Below are 24,377 nucleotides of genomic sequence, written 5' to 3'. Positions count from 1 at the left end.
CAATGAAGGCTGTTCATTTGATGGGGTGGGCCACGTAGTCGGACATGACAATACAGAATACATTTGTGAATCCTCTTTGGAAAAAATACTGTCAGTTTGGTAAACTGTTTATTAGTCCTGTGTATACGTAATTTATAATGACTATTATGCTCAGAAAGAGGTATTCAGACTGCAGAAAGCCTTTTTCTTGGTTTTGCTCTCAACTTATTTGATCCATAATCCTGCGTGCATCTGGCCCTAGACAGCGCTGCACTTTAGTTTTATTATTGGACATCAAAATTATAAGATACCTGTAGAGTTTAGAATAGAAGAATGTACTTTCATAAAGTACACAAGTGTCACAATGACTACTTGTGTAGCCTTCCAAGAGGTTAAAATCGAATTAATTGGTTTCTACGCCAGTTGTCTCACTACACTTAAGATAAGACACTATTTCCGACTACAGCATGTATGGCATCCCCTTTCTATCAGTCATGGCATCATTGCTTGACGACCTCTTTCATGATGTCAATCTCACTTCTATCAAAATTTAGTGTTTCCTACAAATGTATGTGTGGACATACTCTTGGTCAGAGACTAAAACATCTTCTTGGGCCCTGTTTCCTTCCCTCCCCTCCCCCCACTAGCTGCCAAAACCCTTCAGATCTTCAACATCGAGATGAAGAGCAAGATGAAGGCACACACAATGACCGATGATGTTACCTTCTGGAAGTGGATCTCCCTGAACACAGTTGCGCTTGTGACTGATAATGCCGTCTACCACTGGAGCATGGAGGGGGACTCTCAGCCTGTGAAAGTCTTTGACCGCCACTCCAGCCTGGCAGGCTGCCAAATAATCAACTACCGCACCGACGCCAAGCAGAAATGGCTCCTGCTCATCGGCATCTCAGCCCAGGTAAATAAAGTGTAGTACCCAACATATTTGAATATTCAGACTTGCTTTCCTTACAGAGAATATGGAGCCTGTTGCCATTTATAAGTAACCCTCGATACACAGTGGGTTAAGCCTTAATGTTATTTCACATTAATGTCCGTTTTACCCCTTTTCAGCAAAATCGCGTGGTTGGAGCCATGCAGCTGTACTCTGTTGACAGAAAGGTTTCTCAGCCCATCGAAGGCCATGCTGCCAGCTTCGCCCAGTTCAAGATGGAGGGAAATACAGAGGAGTCCACTTTGTTCTGCTTTGCTGTCAGAGGGCAAGCTGGAGGGAAGGTGATTGGCGTTAATGACATGGGAAACCTTTTAATGTAATTTAGCATTATCGAAGCAAATCCTGAGTCTATTTCTAATCGTTTTTTCTCTTTTTACGCAGTTGCATATCATTGAAGTGGGGACCCCACCAACTGGCAACCAACCATTTCCAAAGAAGGCAGTGGATGTGTTCTTCCCTCCAGAGGCCCAGAACGACTTCCCTGTGGCCATGCAGGTGTGAAGTACACTTCCAGATTACAACATCACATGTTCTCCTGAGAATGCGATAATCATGGCACTGCTCAATAGTGTCATCCTGTTTTTTTAATTCTCCGTTTTAGTTTAGTGATAGGTCAACAAGAGATGCAATAGGTTACGTTCTTTGTGAAGCTCTTAAGATGGCCCTCTGCCAGTCATTGCTGTTCAAATCTCAATTTTTTTTCCCCCCCAATGCTCGAGCAATAAGTGAAGTGGCTCGATGTGAAATCCAGATACTTACAAAGCTCAATGATGCACAGGTTTACATGAGGTCTTTTTTTCAAAACATAATCGAACTTTCAGACTCTGTACTCTTGTACATCTTTTTTTTTTGACAGATAAGCTCCAAGCAAGATGTGGTTTTCCTCATAACCAAATACGGCTACATTCACTTGTACGACTTGGAGACGGGTACCTGCATTTACATGAACCGCATCAGCGGAGAGACCATCTTTGTCACTGCTCCACATGAGGCCACCGCAGGCATCATCGGGGTCAACAGGAAGGGACAGGTAAGTCAGCCAGGCTCACACTTTGCCAGGCGGTATTATGATTAAATCCAAGGTGTAGGGTTTCTCACACACACACACACACACACACACACTGAGCGAGGGGGTTGTGTTTTACTTCTGTTCAAAAGCTGAACTACGGGAGAACTGGATCCAGCCAGTTGATTAATAATGTTCCAGCAGGCCACACACCAAATGAATAATTGAGCAAATGGGGGAAAGTTGATCTGAGTCGGTGACTGATCGAGCTGTGTTGTACGTGCCGCTCATGCAAAGGCACGCATGCACCGGGGCAGTGATCATAGAGATAATTGGTTCCTCCACTTGGTAACCTGATACTTAGTAATACATTATCGCAACGCTTTTCCCCCCCATACGTTTGTCTCTAATTGTCTTTGGACAAGCAGAAACCGAAGCACTTGCATTAAGAAAATCAAATCTAATATTTGTTTTAATCAGAAACCCACTGGGAGGGGTAAATAAAACCTCCTTCTATAACACTTTAAGGTCAGGTGCGAATATGTAGATGTCATGGTGGTACATAAAAAAAAAAGATTAGAACCAATTTGAACATAACTCCTTGTTTAAGACTTTGTGTCTGATATTGAATTCTACGCTTCTCCAGTATTGTTGGGCCCACACTGCCTTTACTTGTTCCTTGTGGCTGTCAGGACGTTTTTAAATGGTAGCTGTGGACCTCAGTGTTTGCTTGTAAGGCTCAATATGAGCATCTCTGATATTGTGACTCAAACGCAGAGTGTGCACCTTTTAGACCTGATGTTGACCACTGTATCAGTTGATAAAATGGTTTATGTGTCAGCTGACTTTTGATGCCCTCTTGAACAGTTATTTTGGCACGGTTGCCTCCTTTTTTTCCCCCCATCACTCTCTTAATTGCAATGGCATTTTGCATATTAAATTAAGGATTCACTCACTTGTCCAAATGATAATAACTGCCATGATTTTTCGATCAATCCTGATGCATACAGAGTACGGCGAACAATCTACTAAGGGACTTATTTTTACAACCAGCCTCCAATAAGCCAACCCACACTAGTGAGGATGATTCTGCTTTACATTACATGTCATATAGCTGACACTTTTATCCAAAGTGACTTACAATATGTGCATTTCAACCATAAGGATACAAATCCAGAAGAACAATAAAGTGCAATTTCATCAAATAAGCAGATTTACAACTTGCCATTACAAGTACAATTTGAGTGCTACAATTTGTTAAGTGTTTTTTAGTCAAGGTAGAGTCTGAAGAGGTGTCTTTTAGTTTGCGGCGGAAGATGTAGACTCTCTGCGGTCCTAGTCTCATCAGAGAGCTCTTTCCACCATTTCGGAGCCAGGACAGTGGCTGGAAGAATGAAACCGGGGGCATTGACCTGCTGGCCTTGTTTGTAGAAGGTCCAACACTGGCGGTCCTTCTCCCTTCAACCCTTCACCCTGCTCTTTTTATCTGACTAATTCTCCTTTCGGTTTCTGTTGCCAGACTGTTCACAAAGCCATGCGTTACACTGACCCATTCAGCACCCACAACCGAGGGTTAGGTGGCATTTAATGCCATTGCCCACAGTTGCATTCAGCAGAGTTTGCCCTTTCTGCTCATTTCTGGCACAGATGGTGAATAAGGAATGCGTTTATGCCAGCATAGTCTAGATGTTTCAAAGATTACTTTATATAAAAAGTCAGGTGGGGATGGTAGATTGGTAGACTTGGTTGAAGTTTCTTGTGGGCCGGCAAAAAAACATACCGGATAAATTTTAGATTGATAAAAAAAGGAGCGCTTTAGGGGAACATAGTCTCTTTGCTCGATTAGTGTCTGGCCACTGGTGATGCATTGTACTGAATATTGTTTACCCTGTAACGCAGGTGCTGTCAGTCTGTGTGGAAGAAGAAAACATCATCCCATACATCACAAACGTGCTCCAGAACCCGGATCTGGCTCTCCGCTTGGCTGTCCGCAACAATCTTGCTGGTGGTGAAGAGCTCTTTGCACGCAAATTCAACAACCTGTTTGGTGCTGGCAGCTACTCTGAGGCCGCCAAAGTTGCTGCCAATGCACCAAAGGTACTCATCCTGTATAATGGGGCCAGTCAACAGCTCTCTGACATGTGAACAAAAAGGAATGTATGGTCCACGTGGTTGTAGCTATTGCAGTGTCCTAGTGTTGGATTTTCATTGTCCCACAGATGTGCTACAGTTGAATTACTTTGTACTTTGTTTTGCATAGTGACTGTAATTTATTCTTAAATTCTACTCAGTCATTTAGATCTCTCACCGTGAGTTGACCTTTCCCCGTCTTAGGGTATCCTGCGAACCCCAGACACCATCCGCCGCTTCCAGGGTGTTCCGACTCAGCCGGGCCAGACCTCCCCTCTGCTGCAGTACTTTGGCATCCTGTTGGACCAAGGCCAGCTCAACAAGTTTGAGTCCCTTGAGCTTTGCAGGCCTGTCCTCCAGCAAGGACGAAAGCAGCTCTTGGAGAAGTGGCTGAAAGAAGACAAGGTATGTTTCATCTCCATTGCGGGCTCCAGGCACCGGAAGAGGCTCTTCCGGTTACTGACTGTTTGTTTATTTGACTCTCCTATTATATCCAATCGTGTGAGAACATCCGTTAATTCAGGAATTTGCAATGTTGCCCATAAAAGGGTAGATTTGGGTGGTTCCAAGCTGCATAAAGTAAACAGAATGTGAGACGATATAAATTGATGTATTGTAATTCCAATATTCTTTTTTTAATCATTAATTTACCTTACTTAGTGTATTTTTTTTTTAACTTGGTATGTTCTCCTTTTTCTATTTGACAGTTAAGAGTAAAACAGGCCAATTAGCAAGACTTAATGGAATTACACCTTAAGTCCATGTTATACACCCAACAAACCACAACAAATACTTATATAAATAATATATATATTTAAAAATACTAACGCTTTTTTCCCCCCAAAGTCCAAAGCTGATGTTGGTTGTCCTACGTTTCAGTTGGAGTGCTCTGAGGAGCTGGGCGACCTGGTAAAGGCGGTGGACCCCACTTTGGCTCTCAGCGTTTACCTGAGGGCCAATGTCCCCAACAAAGTCATCCAGTGCTTTGCAGAGACCGGTCAGTTCCCCAAGATCGTCCTGTACGCCAAGAAGGTACGTCTGTCTGGCTGAGATTAGGTTTGAGCTCTTTATCTAAGAGATGCAGGGCCTTTCCCTCATGCCCAATTCAAAGCTATCGTTGTCAAGTAAATTGTAAACCGTGTAGCGACCAAAAGACGTGATCTCAATGTATCCATTGTTTTGGTTCCAGGTGGGCTACACACCGGACTGGATCTTTCTGCTCAGGAATGTGATGCGGATCAACCCAGAACAAGGTCTGCAGTTCGCCCAGATGCTGGTGCAGGATGAAGAACCACTGGCTGACATCACACAGGTCAGCGGAAGGGATAAGGGATTTCCTGTGGATTAATCAGGAAAACATGCCAATTTTTTTGTCCTTTTTTATTTTAGGAGTGGAATAGGTTTTTGTTCTAGCACTTAAGGGAGTTGTGTGCAATCTGATTGAAACTAAGATAGGTTTACTAGGCAGCACAGAGATTGGGTCATATTGCGGGCTCTAGTAGTTTACGATCTGACATTTCACATTGTCACACTTTCTTTCTAACGTTAAGTAAAAAACCTGAATAACAACAGCTGCATCTCTGCCAGTGGTCAGAACTTTAGGTGACAGCGGCAGTTTTCTGATTATGTTGGACAACGGTGTCGTGTACAAAATGGCTAACGGGCAGTCGTATTCTATTTTGTTTAAAAGGATCTGTCATTTCTTTTGCGCAGCTAAACAAGTTTGGTCTGTCTTCCTCTCTTGATTGTTCTCTTTTGTGTCTATCCAGATCGTTGATGTCTTCATGGAGTATAACCTGATCCAGCAGTGCACCTCCTTCCTACTGGATGCCCTAAAGAACAACAGACCCTCAGAAGGACCCCTGCAGACTCGCCTGCTGGAGATGAACCTCATGCATGCCCCGCAGGTGAACACATCTACACATATTTTACTTTAACGAGTCCAATCAATAGAGCTGGGGTTACATTTTTTTTTTTTTGCGTTGTCATCTTTGCAGGTTGCTGATGCTATTCTGGGAAACCAAATGTTCACCAACTACGATCGTGCCCACATCGCCCAGCTTTGTGAGAAGGCTGGCCTACTGCAAAGGGCCCTGGAGCACTACACCGACCTGTATGACATCAAGCGCGCCGTGGTGCACACACACCTGCTCAACCCAGAGGTAAGCTTCACTTACTGACTGAAATGGATTTAAAACGTAAAGCCAGTTTTCTTTATGGATTATTGTAAAACCTCAAAGTTAAACTGTAACACACCTCTTCATATCTCCAGTGGCTGGTGAACTACTTTGGCTCGCTGTCAGTGGAGGACTCTCTGGAGTGCCTCAGGGCCATGCTGTCGGCCAACATCCGCCAGAACCTGCAGATATGTGTCCAGGTGGCTTCCAAGTACCATGAACAGCTCACCACGCAGTCTCTCACGGAGCTCTTTGAGTCCTTCAAGAGTTTTGAAGGTGAGATTTCCAAACTTGACACTCCCTACAGCTTCATTTTAGATTCTTTCTTCAGTGGAAAGAAACGTGACGTGCGTGTATGCTGTTAGATGTTAATGGGTATGTTTGTGTATACTTGCAGGAATTATAAAAGAGTATTCTTGGTTTGTGTATTATGAGTGACTGATCTGTCATACCTTAACGTGTAACATGTTAGTTTGTGGGATGCATGTTTTTTGAGCACTTCAGTAAACTTATGTCACAAACTATTGATGGGTACATGCAAATTATATCAATACTAATTATTTCCTATATGCCATTTTTTAAGACCCCTTTGGTTTCGGTTCTCATTCACATTCCCCTAAAAAAAACAGAGAAACAAGTTTTCAAGCTCTTGGACATTGATATCAGGGACTCGATGTACAAAAACATAGCAAAAAAAATCTTTAAGTACATACGGTTATGGTGTTATACAGTATGGCAATTCAGAGCAAGACATCGGAGTGGTATTCAACTTGTTCTATAGTTGTTTTAGTGCTGCCATTCCCTAATGTCCAGTTAGGTGTCACCAAGATATCGGTTAGACAAGTAGGCCACAGCAGAGCCAGAACAATCAGTAGATGTGCAGAGTGACTTAGAGGTGATGAAGTTCACCTCCACTATTACTGGAAAAATGACGCATAGAGGTTCAGGAAGCTAAACGATGTTTGTAAAAATCAGTTTATCTGTATTACTGTAATACATTACTATAATGCTAACATTAGATTGTAGCTGTAGAAACTTAATATGAGTGACTCTTTGGCGCTCAGGTTTGTTCTACTTCCTGGGCTCGATTGTGAACTTCAGTCAGGACCCCGAAGTCCACTTCAAATACATCCAAGCCGCCTGCAAGACAGGACAGATCAAAGAAGTGGAGAGGATCTGCAGAGAGAGCAACTGCTACGACCCTGAGCGCGTCAAGAACTTCCTCAAGGTAAAGGCACAGGGACAACCGGAGTGATCGAAGGCTAAGAAAGTGTACCTGGTCCTTTTTCTTATGTGGTCACTCTTCTTTATATATTGTATCTTTCTGTTCAAGTTTTGCTTCCTTTGTTTTAAAACTTTTTTGGTTGCGTCTTTTTCTTTTTTTAATCTCCATTCCCACTCAAATCATGTTTTTTGACGTAGTGTCAGCATTTACCATACTGCATGGTATTAAAGGAAAAGCGTCGCAACTAATTCATATTTTGACTCTCCATGGATTAGAGAATTGTTGCTGTCATTGGCAGATCCCCAGCAGTGAATTGTCTTTTGTGCTTTTCCTTTGTCTTTGGATTGGCAGGACATGTATCAGGTAAATCTCTTTTCCCCACAGTACAGACCGACCCCCTTTTCTTTTTTTTTTGCCTTCATCCTTGGGCTAGGCGGAATGGGCAAAAATCCATAGCACGGCATTTAGAAAGATTCTGACGGTATGCCGGTATATCACAGTATTGCTTTGTCAAGTAAACACATTAATTCATTGACCCCAAAAAGTACCGCCGGCTCCCCAAACAGCTGTTTGCCGCTCACTGGCCGACTCTCTGCAAACTCTCGGCCATCAAGTTATCTTGTTAGCGTGTTAGCCCGTTATGGCTGCTAGTGTTGCCACCAGACTTTGCAATAAATAGTTTTCTGATCCAGCGTAACTTGCGTTGGATATTTCAAAACCAAAAACCCCTTCAAACAGACACAGCTCCTCTTTGGCACAAGTTGTGTTGGTGCATCTCTGGTCTCTTGTTGTTCCTCCTGTATAGCGCTTTTCAGTGTTTTCATATTGCAAGTTACTTCTTGTTGTGAGCTGTACCAGCATGCCGTTCGGCGGGGTCATTTTTATAAATGCACAATTATTAGTGTTAAATTGTTTGTGTCACAAGCTGTTGTGTCGTGGTGTTTTACCCTGTAGAGTGTTTGTTGTGGGTTATTCATTGTTATAAAGTGATAACCATGACTCAATCTCAACACGCATAAGGCAAGTAGCTCCAACCGCTGAGCGCTCTGCGATGATGTGTAAAAATAAATTCTGCCGCCTGCCGAAGAGCAACGCCAGTTGTTTATGGTGACAACTGACTGAATATGGTGAGCGGTACGTGAGAAATTCTTATACCGTTTGAACCGGTATACCACCCAGCCCTACTTCAGCCTACCTCTGAACGTGCATGATTGAAATTGGGATTTGTAAAAAGTTGTGTATGCTTATACACAATTTATACACCCATATTAAATGGTAAATGGCCTGTACTTGTACAGCGCTTTTCTAGTCTTCTGACCACTCAAAGCGCTTTAACACTACATGACATCATTCACCCATTCACACCCATTCATACACTGATGACAGGAGAACCATACACAGTGACACCTGCCATCAGTAACTAACATTCACACACTGTAGTCGCAGCTACAGGAGCAATGTTGGGTTAAGTGTCTTGCCCAAGGACACAACGACATGCGGGTTAGCAGAGCCTGGGATCGAACTGACAACCCTCTGATTGGAGGACTACCGTGCTCCCCACTCACCCACAGTCGCCCATATTACATGGCGTTATGTAGTCCTAGCCATTCATTGGATGTTTAGTGTGTAATTGCAGTTGATGGTGGACTAGTTAGGTCTCTGCACTTATTAATATATACATATTTGACATTGGCTGTGTGTGTGTGTGTGTGTAGTCTATTTTTCCTGTAATAGGAGCCCCTTGTCAGTTCTTCACCTTGGACGACATTGATATGGTGCACAACCGTGGTTTGTTAATCCTCAGTGAGTGTGGTACAGAGGACTAGTGGCCAGTGCTGTGTAGTGTTGACTTGAAAACTGGCAGAGGAAATCGCACCAATCAACCAGTCAGGTTACTGGAATCTGACAAATTGTCAGCTTGATTGGCCATTACCAAGGCCAGTCCCAGATGGCATGCAGCCTATGATCACGACCACGTATTATAACCAATATGGACAAGACTCAAACCTTTGATAGAAAAAATCAAATACGAGTGTGCCAAATGCTTGTAATGGTTGCATCCTGAGTAAGAAAGCTCAACATAGAATATTTAGAGCTCTTGTTCCATGACCTATTTTGCAATGTGACGTACATTTGTTGTGGTTGCAATAGCTGTTCGTTTGAAAAAAAATCCAAATTCATTCTCAGTGCTGTTTTAAAATATGGATCAGTCTACGTGTTTAGTGGCTCGTACAGACCTCTGCTATTTTACTGAACCAATCTCTCTCTCTCTCTCTCTCTCCTCCACCCTCTCTGTGTTACAACCAGGAAGCCAAACTCACTGACCAGCTGCCACTCATCATCGTCTGTGACCGCTTTGACTTTGTCCACGACCTGGTCCTCTACCTGTACCGCAACAACCTGCAGAAGTACATTGAGATCTATGTTCAGAAGGTACGGCTTTCAAATGCATCATGGTGATGATAAAGCATACTGAAATAAGACTGAGATTTATGGTTTACTTGTGTTCTAGGTGAATCCTAGCCGTCTGCCTGTTGTGATTGGTGGTCTCTTGGACGTGGACTGCTCGGAGGATGTCATCAAGAGCCTGATCCTGGTCGTCAGGGGACAGTTCTCTACTGATGAACTGGTCGCTGAGGTGGAAAAAAGAAACAGGTACTGCTATATTTCTACCTACATCTTTCTAAACTTACTGGCTGAAATGGTCAAATGTAATTTTGATAAGGATGATGGATTTTTTTACTTCAGTAAAAAAGATTAATGAACTATCAAGATGGTTGAGAGTATTTCAAATTTGGACTGACTTTTCTATGAGCGATAATTTAGCTAAGAAATGTTGTCGCTCCATTCCTTTCTCTAAAGCCAACCTATGGTATTTAAAATCACTATTTTAGTGGTAAGTAATGTTTTAAGTAACAGCAATGTATACATATTTTTGATGAATTACAATCTGATCTAAAGGCTGGCGCATGCTTCTGCATCTTTACACGCAGTTGTGTCGACACACTCGTTTCAATTCATGGTTCTGAAAGGCTGGCGCGTGTTGCAAAGCAATTCCCCCACCAGAAACATTTTTTGACGACCTAGAGAGTCACGTCTTTGTGTGTGGATTTATTTATCAGAGACTTTATTGCCCCGTGCATCGCCACTGTTGCTTTTCATCGCCTTTTTTTCGCGGACATACTTGTCCCGTATTTTCCTCCACAACTTTGTTCCCCTTGACCGGCAAACCGACGTTTGCGGAGATCTCCCTCCATGAATCGAAGGCCATCCGCGAGTCCTTATAGTCCACCAATGACTGGTTGATTTATTCTCTTTGATTTATTTTATTAAAATTCAAGGGACACGCAAGGGGCTCCTGTGTCTGCGTGTCCTTGCGTCTCTCTGAAAACACAGAAGCATAATCTAGGCTTTACACAGTGGACCAGCTTGTCCATTGTTCTCAGTAGGATTTTAATTGCGCTTCATTCCGTCTGAGGCGTTGTGTGACGACCCGTCCTCTTCCCTTACAGACTGAAGTTGCTGCTGCCCTGGCTGGAGTCCCGTATCCACGAGGGCTGCGAGGAGCCCGCCACTCACAATGCTCTGGCCAAGATCTACATTGACAGCAACAACAACCCGGAGCGCTTCCTGAGGGAAAACCCATTCTACGACAGCCGCGTGGTGGGAAAATACTGTGAGAAGAGAGACCCCCACCTTGCCTGTGTGGCCTACGAGAGAGGACAGTGTGACCAGGAGTTGATCAATGTGAGGATGAACGCTTCTACTCACCTGTCTCTCACCAGCGTATCCAAATAGTTTTGGTTCGCCTGTGTGGTACGTTAAACTGCAGTCACTAGCAGAATATTAATTGAGGGTGTTTTTATATCAGGTCTGCAATGAGAACTCCCTGTTCAAGAGCTTGTCCCGCTACCTGGTGCGCCGCAAAGACCCCGACCTGTGGGCCAGCGTGCTGCTTGAGACCAACCCGTTCAGACGACCACTCATTGACCAGGTACGGTTTCCACGTGGTCTCCTCCCATTTGATTGCAACTGCCTGGCGTTCTCTAAGCTTCTATTCCTTGTTCCTCAGGTGGTGCAAACAGCGCTGTCAGAAACCCAGGACCCAGAGGAGGTATCTGTCACAGTCAAGGCCTTCATGACCGCTGACTTGCCCAACGAGCTCATTGAGCTGCTGGAGAAGATTGTATTGGACAACTCTGTCTTCAGTGAACACAGGTCTTTAGTTGGGACATTTGGGGACTTCTTTGCCGTGTCATTTCAGAATTGAATGGCAAAACTAAAGTGTCCAGCGGTTTCCATGTCTGGTTCCTCCCAACAGAAATCTGCAAAACCTGCTGATCCTGACTGCAATCAAAGCTGACCGTACTCGAGTGATGGAGTACATCAGCAGGCTGGACAACTATGACGCTCCAGATATCGCCAACATTGCCATCAGCAACGAGCTCTTCGAGGAGGCCTTCGCCATCTTCAAGAAGTTTGACGTCAACACCTCTGCAGTGCAGGTCAGTTGCTCTTAAACAGCTGGAGCAACGACTTTATTGACTGAAGAAATATTATTGATGATTGTGTTGTTTTTCTATCTAGGTGCTAATCGAACATATTGGCAACCTGGACCGGGCCTATGAGTTTGCAGAGCGTTGCAATGAGCCGGCAGTGTGGAGCCAGCTGGCCAAAGCTCAGCTACAGAAAGATTTGGTCAAAGAGGCCATCGACTCCTACATCAAAGCCGATGATCCCTCTGCTTACATGGAGGTGGTACAGGCTGCCGACAAGAGCGGTAAGGACACTTGTTGAGCTCAAGTATAAAAAGAAAAGCCCAGGACTGGCTTGTGCTGTGCTGCTCTTTTACAGGCACATAAGAGGGCTTTTAAGAAACTAGGCAGTGTAGAATAATTAAAAAGAGCTGATAAATCACTATAAAGAGAAAGCAGGGGGATCAGAGAAAGCTTTCCGTCCTCCAGGGCCACTTTGATTGTCTGATAGTCAGGCTAGTTTCTCTACCAAGCGTACCCAACGCTCCTGTAAGCGTGTGGAGGCGACCACTCAAAGCTCGTAATGACCCTGCTTCTTCAGAGCGTGGGTCGCAAGCGGGAGACCAGAGGGAACAATGTGCGTGTTCAGCTCTCACTGACTGCGGTTGTTGCAGTTCAGCTTCTCTCCTGCGTCCCTGTTGGTACTTCAAGATGACTTAGTCTTTCTTTCAGCTCTCAGTTGTTGTGACTGCTGATTTTGAACCGAATTTAGAACCGAATTACTGGTGCTGGCCTAAAAAAACAAGCCTAATTAACTTGTAGAAAAGCACCAGCATTTTTATGTCTTTCTGTGTGTTTCAGGAAACTGGGAGGACTTAGTCAAATTCCTTCAGATGGCTCGTAAGAAGGCCCGTGAATCCTACGTGGAGACGGAGCTCATCTTTGCCTTGGCCAAAACCAATCGCCTGGCTGAACTGGAAGAGTTCATCAACGGGCCCAACAATGCTCACATCCAACAAGTTAGCCCTGCTCTCATTCCACCTACTGTGAATACACTGTCGGGGGTCCGTACATATAATGAGCAGTGTCTTGATTGCATCCGTTCTGTAGGTTGGTGACCGCTGCTATGACGAGAAAATGTACGACGCGGCCAAGCTGCTCTACAACAACGTCTCCAACTTTGGTCGCCTGGCTTCCACTCTGGTGCACCTCGGGGAGTACCAGGCTGCTGTGGACGGCGCCCGAAAGGCCAACAGCACCCGCACCTGGAAAGAGGTGTGCTTTGCCTGCGTGGATGGAAAGGAGTTCAGACTTGCCCAGATGTGCGGTCTCCACATCGTGGTTCACGCTGACGAGCTGGAGGAGCTGATCAACTACTACCAAGTAAGACCGGAATTAAGGAACGTTTATGAGGTGTACGCTTGCGTTTTCAACACCTCATGTGCTATTCACACCCAGCCTACGTACATACATCAACAGACCTATACCACACCATCCTCTCGCTTCTCTCCCAGGACCGCGGTTACTTTGAGGAGCTCATCACCATGCTGGAGGCCGCCCTGGGTCTGGAGCGTGCTCACATGGGGATGTTTACAGAGCTGGCCATCCTTTACTCAAAGTTCAAGCCCCAGAAGATGCGGGAGCATCTGGAGCTCTTCTGGTCCAGAGTTAACATCCCGAAGGTCCTGAGAGCAGCGGAGCAGGCTCACCTGTGGGCCGAGCTGGTGTTCCTCTACGACAAGTACGAAGAGTTCGACAACGCCATCATCACCATGATGAACCACCCGACAGATGCCTGGAAGGAGGGACAGTTCAAAGACATAATAACCAAGGTATAATTGAATTTGTTATCAGAATCCATTGTTCAATGATTTATTTTCTTCAATATTGTTTTATGACTTCTCTAATGTCTCATTGTATTTGGCTTTTTCTTGTTATTGCAAAACTACCATCATGGCTCATTTTGCAGGGTATTTCCCCCTCCTATGTTTATGCTAATTAGTCGCTTGTGGTTTTCACTGTGTAGGTGGCCAACGTGGAGCTGTACTACAAAGCCACCCAGTTCTATCTGGAGTTCAAGCCCTTGTTACTGAACGATTTGCTCATAGTGCTTTCCCCCAGACTGGACCACTCCCGTGCTGTCAACTTCTTTAACAAGGTACCCTTTAATCTCATTATAAGAGATGTGGTGTAAACGTCATCTGTTGGCGTTTTAGGATTCAGTGCTTTTCCATTTATATGTATATGCACATTTTCAATTTTTGATGTTTAAAATCTGAGTGAAGCTCTACAAAGGCTCGTGACCACTGACTCATTTCATAACATCTTCTGCAATGGTTTTTACACCCGAGAGGAGAATTGGTGCCACCAATTGTTACACAACGCTAAACAACAAACATTTTCTGGAAATTCAGGGTGTAAACCTGGCTAATGACTTAATGTATGTGCGTCTCCACAGGTGAAACAGCTGCCTCTGGTCAAACCGTACCTGCGGTCAGTACAGAACCACAACAACAAATCAGTCAATGAAGCACTTAACAACCTCTTCATCACAGAGGAGGACTATCAGGTGAGAGGGCCTGTGACGCTGCAAATGTATTAATGTCATCGATGTCGTTGTTCCTCGATTTGATGTTCTCAACTCTTTTACCATGTCAGGCACTGAGGACATCAATAGATGCCTACGACAACTTTGATAACATCTCACTGGCCCAGCGCCTGGAGAAACACGAGCTGATCGAGTTCAGGAGAATCGCTGCTTACCTCTTCAAGGGCAATAACCGCTGGAAACAGAGTGTGGAGCTCTGCAAAAAAGACAAGCTGTACAAGGTGCTTGTTTTTCCCCTCTAAGAACAGGGGTCATGGAGAAGGTTTCCAATACGCCACTCGGCTTTGGCTCGAGGCCGTCCCTGAGCCCGTGTGTCTTGTCTCCCCCGCAGGATGCCATGCAGTATGCGTCGGAGTCCAAGGACATTGAGCTGGCAGAGGAGCTGCTGTCCTGGTTCCTCCAGGAGGACAAGAGGGAGTGTTTTGCCGCCTGCCTGTTCACCTGCTACGACCTGCTGCGGCCTGACGTGGTGCTGGAAACCGCCTGGAGGCACAACATCATGGACTTTTCTATGCCATACTTCATTCAGGTCATGAGGGAGTACCTCAGCAAGGTGGGTCAGCTTTTCTTCTCTTTTTTTTTTTGAACGGCAAAATTAACTTATAAAATGAAACTAAATGAATTAATATTTTTTATTAATACATTTAATAATTATGAAATTAAAATTAACTGAGCCCATATAGCTGAAGCGGGGCACATTTTACTTTGTTCTACACCGATTCAAGCAGGATCTCTTATGGGCCGTTGTGACACATGGCAGGTTTTCACTTTCTGGAAAGTGCTGCCAGATATCAAGATCTTGCATAATCATTTTAATGGATTTTCTTAACTTTGATTATCTGCAGCATCATTGATTTAAACTGCAAAATGAAGTTTTCATAATTTCTTAACTTCCTTTGATTTTGAGTCTGATCCCTAAATAAGATAGTTTACACAACTGTAGCTGATAAAACCATCTGTTTTAAAGAGATATTGTAGCAAAAAATTATGGCATGTTGGCATGTATTCCTTTGACCGTGGAAATTAATCAATGGAAAGACGTACTTTATTAGTTCCAATAGTTGTGTTACCAAAATCCTTTTCCATGGAAGTCATTTTAATGTTGTTTTCCTATCCTGCAACTCTTCTCTTGCAGGTTGATGCGGTATATGAACAGGTGAAAGCTAAATGCTCTGCATTTGATCTCAAAGTATTTAGCTCAGAAGGCTGCAGCCTCGAGTGTGCATGATTTTTAGCTACACTCCCATTGACAGTCGCTGAGACCGAATTTCAAGTTGAAATCTTTGTTGAAATTTCTACATAGTGTATCACCTAATTACTACGTCAGGATATTAAACTGTAGCAATCGGCTGTAGCTATAGAGGATTGGAGAATTTGTGGTCCCTTCATTAACATTAGACGCATTTTGATATCTGGCATTGACTTGCATGCACTTAAGTTGTCAAAAGAAATTGTTCAATACTTTCAATATTGGCCATCTGAAATATAGTGCGTCTCTACAGAAACGGAAAGATCAAGCCTCAGCATGCGACGTCACAGGCTTCGACATGTAGAATACATTTTCTGCAACTTCACGTAAAAGTGCATTTCCTCACAGATGTTTCACTTCACAGTATGGGGCTGTATGTTCCTTTATTAAAAGGGGTTGTTTTGGTGGTGGTATTAGGATAAAAGCCTTTCCATGACGTGTCTTGCCGATACGTAGCAGCGGGCTGTTGGTTCTTGCCGTGGAGCACCTGGTCTGACTGAGACTCGCCCTCCCAAACTGCATCTCAGTGCTGCCGCCTCTTACTCACTGCCAGTGGTGTGACACAAAGAGCATGAGACTGTCTGTCTGTTTCTTAAAGAACTTGCAGGAAAAAAAAAGAGGCATGGAAAAACTGAATGACGTATGCTTATGTGAGAGTACGCTGCTGAGCAAGACTTTACTTTTAACTCTGAATCCAGGTGGCGATTGTTCTCACCCGGTGACCGGATTCTTGGTCTTTGTTGACTGTTCCGCTTATTGCTGCATCGGACTTGCTGCCTGTCATTGTTCTTGTTTTTATTTGTGTTTTTTGAACAATTTGGCTGCTTTTATTGTTTCTGTCAGCCTAACCAAGCAAGGTGTATATATGGTATATATATATTATAACTATTCTTTTTCAACTTAATTAACATTACTAATTGGACTCTTACTGCTAGTGGTCAAGCTTATATTCTGTAGAAAGCTCCTCGTACTGTGTGGCGGGTCCAAAGCTTAAGCCCAGTGTTCAGTCACTTTAAATAGTCTTGTTCTTCACAGTTGGGTTTCGTCTTGGGTCTGCTTAGCCCTGCAGACCTCCATGAGCACCGCTTTTCAAAAACAAAGTTGTCCCATATTAGTTAGTTGATTTTATTTCACTTTTTTGTGGGGGGAGTTATTGTTTATTGGTGTGTTGCATGTAGTCCGTCATTGTTTAGGCTTTTCTCTAAATGATATTGTTTCTTTTCTTTGCAGGTGGATAAACTAGAAACCTCAGAGTCTGTAAGGAAAGAGGAGGAGCAGGCAACCGAGACGCAACCCATCGTCTATGGTAACAGTCCTCTGGTGACATTGTGTCCATTCCACTGATTAAAAGCAAAGGCAGCAGTCCTCCCCCTTATCTGTATCGGCATAGATTTAAAACACCAAACACTTTATTAATGTATTAGTTAACTCAATTTATGGCTGTTCTTTGACATATAGTCATTAATTCTATATACCATGTGAAAAAATTTTTATACATATATGTTACACTTAGTTTTATAAAAAGGTTTAACATCAGAGTTGTTGCTCTGGTTAGCAGTTTCATGTTTGAACCTTGTATGTGTTGCAGGTACGCCCCAGTTGATGCTGACAGCGGGCCCCAGCGTACCCGTGGTACCTCAGCAACCGTACGCCTACGGCTACCAGGCGCCTGCAGGATATGCTCAGCCAGCAGCTCAGCCAGGTTTTGGCTACGGCATGTAAATGCCCCAACACCACCCGCCCCTTCGCTCCACCTGCAGGTTGGAGCAACCATCCATCCATCTCTCCCTTCACCAGACCATTAGTGTCTCTCTGCCCCCCCCACAGGGGGGGGGGGATAGCACAAACAACCCTCTTTCCCACCCCAACCCTTCTTAAACTGTCATGAAGGAGTCTTTCTGTTGTCAAAGAAAGATTGAATCACAAAGATTAATTTTCTCACATTCCATATTGACTAGATTAATTTCTTTTGTCGGTTTTATTTGCAATTGGAAATGGTTTATGTACAATGGGGCGCTTTTGGGAAGAGCCAGTCAAGAAAAAAAAAGTCTGGCGTGAAGCATCTGATTTGCACTCATTAGTAAAAAGAAAATTAATGTACAACCTCTTCCTATTGGTGTGTGTGTGTGTGTGTGGACAGCTTCTGTCCAACTGTAAAATGCATTTAATAATTGTATATCCAGACACAAAAATGCTATGTTCTTCTATATTTGAACATGAGACCGCCGCTTCCGTGACCACAATCCTGAAACACTACGTTGTACCAGTCATGTCCCACACACAGAAAACCGAAAGAAGTACTTCACATACGATTTACAGTTGGATTCCTCCATGCAAAGCCTATGCAGGACTCTCCAAACTAATTGATATTCGGACGACATTTCCATGTGACTTAAATACTGCTAATGTGGGTTCCACCTCAAGAAGGACTGGAAAACTGTTAGACTAACGTGCCCCCCCCCAACTTACCGTTGCGGTTTGTTTCTGCCGGATTTTTCAATAATGATTCTCGTGTCCTGTTGAGGGTTATTCGTGTACCTTTTCAGTTGACCCTCTCATCATCACAGAACTTGTGGTTATTTGAAGCTTTTATCGAGGGCTTGCTTGTATACAGGAAATCAGTCATTAACTCCTTTGAACTTATATTCTTATCTAAATTACCTTAGATTGAAATTGTGCACTTAAGATACTTGATTGTGCATAATCAGGATCCAAATGAATGAAACAGCGGTTTTGTTTTTCACTTAAAAATAAAGGCTTCTTGTTTGTCAAGAATAGTGTGATTGTGTCTTCTTTACACTGGGCAGGAGTACATTACACCCAAAAGACTTGCACATTCAGCTTAGAAGGGCTGTGATGTCATGGTTCTGATGTAATACAGAGCAGTGATTGTCTGCTGTAATGTGCATATGAATGAGATGTATCCCATTGTTGCAGACATGTTTGGTTATTGTATGTCTGTGCAGACTGTCAAACAGCTCCTGATGTCAGTAGCCTTAAGGACGCATTTGTCGACGGTATACGTCACTTCGGCTGTCACTCGCCTGTCCAATCCGTTGACTCCTCCAAACGCGGACGAGGGACACAGCCCTTGAGGAGCCGATTTGGAGGACACATCTGACTATCCTTTGCGCCCCAGCATGCAGTGCGGTACGACAAGGATTTAATTTATTCAGGATGCAGGCGGGTGATCCAACAGCGCCGAAGTTTACTTTTAACTTATGTAAAGTAATAGACACCTTAAGTTGCGTGACGTTGGTAATCGATGTGTTTTTAAATACACATAAGATGCTAGATTAAACGTTAACACCCCACCCCTTCATACAGACCCTGACCCAGACTCTCACCTGAACCCTTCCTGAGTCCGTGTGCTGTTCTTATGAACATCAATGTACCAACACACGAACGGCAGCTCGTAAATATCCCGTTCAAGTCAGTAACGTTACAGAATAAATACAAAAAGAAACTTGTTTTATGCGATTTATAAACTAACTTCACACTTCGTTTTGTTTTATGGAGCAGGAGGAAGCCGCATCAAGCTGAAGAGAACTATGTATGAGGACATTAAGCTACTGTAGCTTTAACAATTTCTGTAATATCTTAGTTATGCAATAGAAAAGTCAATACATGCGTTTTCTTAAGTCTTTATTTACAGAATCTCCTCTGCTTTGAGATTGGCCATGTACTTTCAGCTAAAAGTAATGCAAAACTATTTCTCTCCGCCTTAAATAAATCATGCTTTGGAGGAAAAGCACATCTGTACTGTAATTTGTCCCTCGTAGGACAGACCGTCCCATTTGAGAGACTGTCCGGTTCAGCCTATGCTGTTTGAGGACCCAGCCCAGGTCTACTGCAAAGGCTACAAGGATGCAGCCTGGCAACTTTGACACTGCTAGTGTGTTGTTGAAATAGAATAACATGTTTTTTTTAACTTGGTCTACCTCTAGATTATTTTAATATGCTCAGTTCCACAGCAGCATTGGCTCACTTTATGCGTACCGATGTAGTATTAGCAACTTCTGGAACAAATCAGAAAATGCTACATATTTATGGCCAGGATCTCGACAAGACTTTTATTGTGAGATTAGATTTATCTTGACCACACATAAAAGGTAAGCATAGGTGTCTAACCAACATTTAGTTGTAACCAACATCAATGACCAAGTTATATTGGTCATTGATGCACCAGCTCACAACTGTTAATGTGAGCTGGTGCATCAGTATGAGTAACACCTGGGCAATTTTGCTTTGTAAAGACACTGTCTGCATTGGAGAAAACTTTTATTGCACTGGGATACCCATGGGATTAACAATACACATCCACTTCCTCTGATCCACTCCTGGCATTCAAGAGTCAAAGGATAAATTAAGGCGCACAACCATGTCAAGCATCCAATCTTAGAAACTCATGTTAGCCTAAACTAATAGAGTTTCAAGTCTCCAGTGACTTTGTCGATCAGATCGGCCGGGCCAGGACCGACACCCAGCACAGTGCGCGATCCAGGCGCGATTTGAGTCCTCCCTGCGTCCTGAATTAGGCTGACGGGAAGCCCCACTTCTTTGGCACGGCCCAGCAGATCGATCAGGGCGTCCTCATCAGGGGCCTTAACCACCACCTTGGGCTGGCCGCAGTACTCCCACTGTTTGAGAAGCTCTGGGTTCCTGCGCTGAACCTGCTTGTAAGCTGACACAGCAGCGTGTGAGCACTGGGCAGCGACCTTCCCTTTACCCATCTTCAGGTCATTTCGGACCACTAGCACCATCTTGAACTCGCCTCCTTCTCCCATCACACTTGCCTCACCGGTGCCGTTCCCCATCGCTGCGATCAGGTTTTTGGAGGTGGTGCCCAAGCGAGCACGAAGGTGCCAGCCAAGCAGGAGCCCACAGCCCAGTCCTGCTGCTAGACCCAGGCCCAATGGACCGCATGCCACGTCCATAGTGTTGACACTGCAAAAAGGCTGTACACAAAGAATTAGTCTGTGTCTCATCGGCACCTATAAACTCAAAAACTGTTCTAAAGCATCTGATATGATCCAACTTTTTCCCTTAGTTGTCTTATGTACTTTTAAAGTCGATTGTCTTTAAAAGATCCAGCTATTAAGTTTTAGATCGTTTTAATTGGTATTTTTACAAATGTATGTTCTAAACTTGCTGCATCCCTTTCCTGTGCGTATGTCTAACGTTACACAAGTATCACCAAGTTCATTACAAAATTATTGTAATACCGTTTAGTAACGTTAAGTGATTGGAATATTATTGGGCCGCACAAGTAACGTTATATCATTTAACAACTCATTTGGTCAGTCATCGTTTAGTTAAATTCATACAGTTGACTAAATGAATGTGACGTAATACAGTTTGATAACCGATGGTAAAATGTATTTATTTTGCTCAGTTTTCTAAATACCTCACACATTGAAGATTTAAATAAATTCGTTCGTTTTTCTTTTTACAAACTCACGTTAACTACAACCGTGTGCTAAAAGGCCAACGTTAGCTAACGGTAAATAATTAGTTGCCTAAGTGAGTTCTACTAATGTTAACGTTCGCTTTCGAGCTGGAAAAGATCCGTAAGTACAATACAAATCACTTGGCAAACCAAATAACATTAATTTGATATTATTCCACCGACGCGCCAAACACCAGAGATTAGCACACATGCTACACGGCAAATAACAGTCGGATTTCATACCTACTGGTTTTTTCGACGTGACAACAGCGTAATGAATGCCGCTTCGTCTCATTTTCTTATTGTCGCTTGGTGATGACGTCATGGCACCAAGACCATATTTAAATGCTTTCAAAATAAGATATAAATAACTTTTTAAAAATCTAATTCTCTTTCTTCACTTTAATAAAGTAGAAGAGACCGCACACAAACACGTGTTTTTATCAGAAACTGTTAGTTTAAAACTATCATACTATACACGAATACTATATGATACCACGATTACAACTAAAGGGTATTATTGTTGATGTGAAAATATGTTTCAAATACTTTCATGATAGCAGCAGCTCAGGTTACCCACATTCACTCCACAGCCTGCCACCTGAAAGAAAGACGCTAGGATCAGCATTGGGTCATATTAGTAAAGGCCCAGTTGGACATTGTTGTCAGTGTCAACACATGTTCACAAGCAGAGCAAGAAAGCCCGACAGGTAAAGGCAGTTTTTTATGTCAGGGGTTATCATGATATGCAAAATGTAGACTGGTTGTCTGGGCAGGATATTTGCACACCGGGGGCTTGATGAATAAACAACACGAAAATCAGAATTACTGTCCTGCCAATATTATAGGTCTTGGGATTTTATTATCCCTAGATACAGAAAGAGTGGATCTGTTCTATGCAGCCTTTGTCAAGGTCGAAAGGAGTAAGACAGTAGTTGGGCCCAACTCAATCTATTCCACAACATGATTGGTTGATTCCTTAATTCACCTTCTGAGAAGGAAAAGGAGGAAATATAATATTGAGTTGGATGCTAATTACAATGGATACATTTCACCAAACAAGTCAAAGGATGGATTATAGCATGCATCTTTACCTAAATAAAGCTTTAATTTCATCATGAACTGGATTCAGCGACATCCATGATGTGGAACACCATCGGACGGGAGCACCATCAGACGGGAGCAGAGATTAGTCTAGTTTAGTTTATCCATTTATGCCATTTTTTGGCTGAGGTCTATCTGCACACCCGTTAATATTGCCAGAACCTTTGTAGGAATTTAAACCAGTTGGACATCTCTCTCTGAACGTATTTGTTCTCTTTGACCAAATCAGATTTTGCTCGCTAAATACTCATGCTCACATCCATAGTGTTTTTTTACAAATAAGAGTTTGTGCTCCCGGGAAATTCTTTTATAATTAGCGCATATTAATTCCAGGGGTCTGCCTTGTTAGATGTGACAGTGTTAAATGATCTGCGAGGACCAAAGCTACTAGATCAGACAAGGGGATGAGAATGAAGGCTAAACTTTATAGCCACAGGCTCCCAGAGGAGATCATGGTGAACCTTCGCTAACACGGTTCGAGATGAGCAAATCCAGGCTCCTCTTAAAAGAACAGTCACTATCGGATAATACTCAAAGAACTAGTCTACAGGATCAGTCCACAGATTACATGCCTTGCTTGTGGAGCAAGGGATTAGGTTGCGTGTCTTGAATGAGTAAATAAGCCTCACTTTAACAAATGTATTCATATTTATGAACCACTTAGTTCAGCATCTTTGCATTAATGCAATCAAAAGTATTCAACATAGAATCTGGTGGGGAATGAGGCCCAATTCATCGGACATATCCCACATATCGGGGTCAGAGTGGTGAAGCAGAGCTTATGCACATCACTTTGATTGACTTCAATGAGAGATCCCAAGCATGCCTACAGTAGCAGTCATTAGCCTTTTGGCTCTTACTGCCCGGCCATGATTACCTAATGGTGGGTGTGCCCTGAGTGCTCGCAACCACTGTGAGAACTAGAAAAAATAATTCTGAAAATAACATCTCACTGGTGCGAATAGGATCGAAATCAAACTAAACTAACTGAATCCGGGGATTAGTTGTCTCTGCCCCGCTGCTGCGAGGGCCGCACAAACTTATTTGCGACATTAATATCAGTGTGGAACTGCCGTGCGTGAAAAAATAACCAAAGAAAATGTATAATAAAAAAAAAAAGATGCCCCACTAACTAACTAACTTTTTTAACCATAACGACATCCAGTAATGCATAACTCCAGCCAATCAAAAGACGGGGTTTGTAACCAATTAGATGCAGAGATACCATAGTGACTGGCTCCGCTCCCTTACTGTCAAAAAGAACAACAGTGAGCAAGTAGAAAATCTTCGACCGCGAGCAGAGATTAGCCTCGCGAGCAACGAAGTACACGTTCCGCGAGCGAGCAAATATCTCCCGTGAGACGGACATTTGCTTCCGCGAGACGTACTCTTGCGGATGTTTGATTTACGCGCTGCCGTCCGATGGCTTCCGTCCGATGGCTTCCGTCCGATGGCTTCCGTCCGATGGCTCCCGTCAGATGGTGCTGCCTTCCGATGGTAGTGGCAGTGTGGAACTGCCGTGCGTGAAAAAATAACAAAAGAAAATGTATAATTTAAAAAAAAAGATGCCCCACTAACTGGGGCATCATGATGATGACATCATAGTTATATCATATGTATGAGTGCACTAACAGAGACATGTTTAATATGGCACTACTGACCGAAATGACATGATCAACGCCACTGAAACATATTTGGTCCGTGTACGTTTTGATAGTCCCTTTTACCGTAAAAACGAGAAAACGAAAACACTCGTTTTCTCGTTTTTCGTTTTAAATCCAAAACGGTAAAACGGAAGTGGACAGTCGTTTTCTCGTTTAGAACCAAAAAACGAGACAAAGTCACAACTTTTTACTACGTTAATCCCTTTTGGGGTTTTGCCCATAAAACTAAAATACGAAGCGAGACGCTAAACCGGAAGTACGTAGATTTTCATAGTAAGAGTCAACGCAATGGAACGTGTGCATGCTAGAAATCCGTCTGCGGTGCCAGCGGTTACCAGGGTAACATTAGGAGAAAAGTT

General features: G+C 43.4%; 2 protein-coding genes across 5 annotated transcripts in view; one reads left to right on the top strand and one right to left on the bottom strand.

Annotated features, from left to right (window-relative positions):
• Positions 1-18,573, top strand: part of cltca (clathrin, heavy chain a (Hc)) — a 29,852-nt gene extending 11,279 nt beyond the window's left edge. Inside the window, exons 3-30 of one of the 2 annotated variants that reach the window (XM_040180066.2) lie at positions 627-895; positions 1,051-1,212; positions 1,313-1,426; positions 1,788-1,961; positions 3,837-4,034; positions 4,272-4,472; positions 4,947-5,099; positions 5,257-5,379; positions 5,837-5,974; positions 6,065-6,229; positions 6,340-6,520; positions 7,309-7,472; positions 9,777-9,902; positions 9,982-10,124; positions 10,982-11,216; positions 11,341-11,463; positions 11,542-11,687; positions 11,791-11,974; positions 12,057-12,249; positions 12,806-12,963; positions 13,055-13,327; positions 13,459-13,776; positions 13,971-14,102; positions 14,403-14,513; positions 14,603-14,773; positions 14,884-15,105; positions 17,032-17,107; positions 17,390-18,573. In XM_040180066.2, the coding sequence (XP_040036000.1) occupies positions 627-895; positions 1,051-1,212; positions 1,313-1,426; positions 1,788-1,961; positions 3,837-4,034; positions 4,272-4,472; positions 4,947-5,099; positions 5,257-5,379; positions 5,837-5,974; positions 6,065-6,229; positions 6,340-6,520; positions 7,309-7,472; positions 9,777-9,902; positions 9,982-10,124; positions 10,982-11,216; positions 11,341-11,463; positions 11,542-11,687; positions 11,791-11,974; positions 12,057-12,249; positions 12,806-12,963; positions 13,055-13,327; positions 13,459-13,776; positions 13,971-14,102; positions 14,403-14,513; positions 14,603-14,773; positions 14,884-15,105; positions 17,032-17,107; positions 17,390-17,523 (4,787 nt within the window). In that variant the 3' untranslated portion in view covers positions 17,524-18,573. Of the gene's footprint in view, positions 1-626; positions 896-1,050; positions 1,213-1,312; positions 1,427-1,787; positions 1,962-3,836; positions 4,035-4,271; positions 4,473-4,946; positions 5,100-5,256; positions 5,380-5,836; positions 5,975-6,064; positions 6,230-6,339; positions 6,521-7,308; positions 7,473-9,776; positions 9,903-9,981; positions 10,125-10,981; positions 11,217-11,340; positions 11,464-11,541; positions 11,688-11,790; positions 11,975-12,056; positions 12,250-12,805; positions 12,964-13,054; positions 13,328-13,458; positions 13,777-13,970; positions 14,103-14,402; positions 14,514-14,602; positions 14,774-14,883; positions 15,106-15,687; positions 15,916-17,031; positions 17,108-17,389 lie in introns of those variants that run through there. The other variant, XM_078106124.1, reaches the window with a different exon arrangement.
• A 1,488-nt stretch (positions 18,574-20,061) lies between these two features.
• ptrh2 (peptidyl-tRNA hydrolase 2) lies at positions 20,062-24,259 on the bottom strand. Of its 3 annotated transcripts, XM_078106137.1 has the most exons (4): positions 24,016-24,259; positions 23,743-23,868; positions 21,831-21,851; positions 20,062-20,759 (listed from the first exon to the last, which is right to left on the bottom strand). In XM_078106137.1, the coding sequence occupies exon 4, from the start codon at positions 20,736-20,738 to the stop codon at positions 20,223-20,225; it is 516 nt and encodes a 171-aa protein (XP_077962263.1). In that variant the 5' UTR covers positions 20,739-20,759; positions 21,831-21,851; positions 23,743-23,868; positions 24,016-24,259; the 3' UTR covers positions 20,062-20,222. The 3 variants fall into 3 exon arrangements, with proteins under 3 accessions (XP_077962263.1, XP_077962262.1, XP_077962261.1); XM_078106136.1 differs by lacking the exons at positions 21,831-21,851; positions 23,743-23,868; positions 24,016-24,259 and adding an exon at positions 21,494-21,612; XM_078106135.1 differs by lacking the exons at positions 21,831-21,851; positions 23,743-23,868; positions 24,016-24,259 and adding an exon at positions 21,498-21,593.
• Positions 24,260-24,377: the final 118 nt, after the last annotated feature.

The sequence above is a fragment of the Gasterosteus aculeatus genome, chromosome 7 (genome assembly GCF_964276395.1).
Source record: "Gasterosteus aculeatus chromosome 7, fGasAcu3.hap1.1, whole genome shotgun sequence".
NCBI lineage: Eukaryota > Metazoa > Chordata > Actinopteri > Perciformes > Gasterosteidae > Gasterosteus > Gasterosteus aculeatus.
This window is presented reverse-complemented; position numbering and strand designations above follow the sequence as displayed.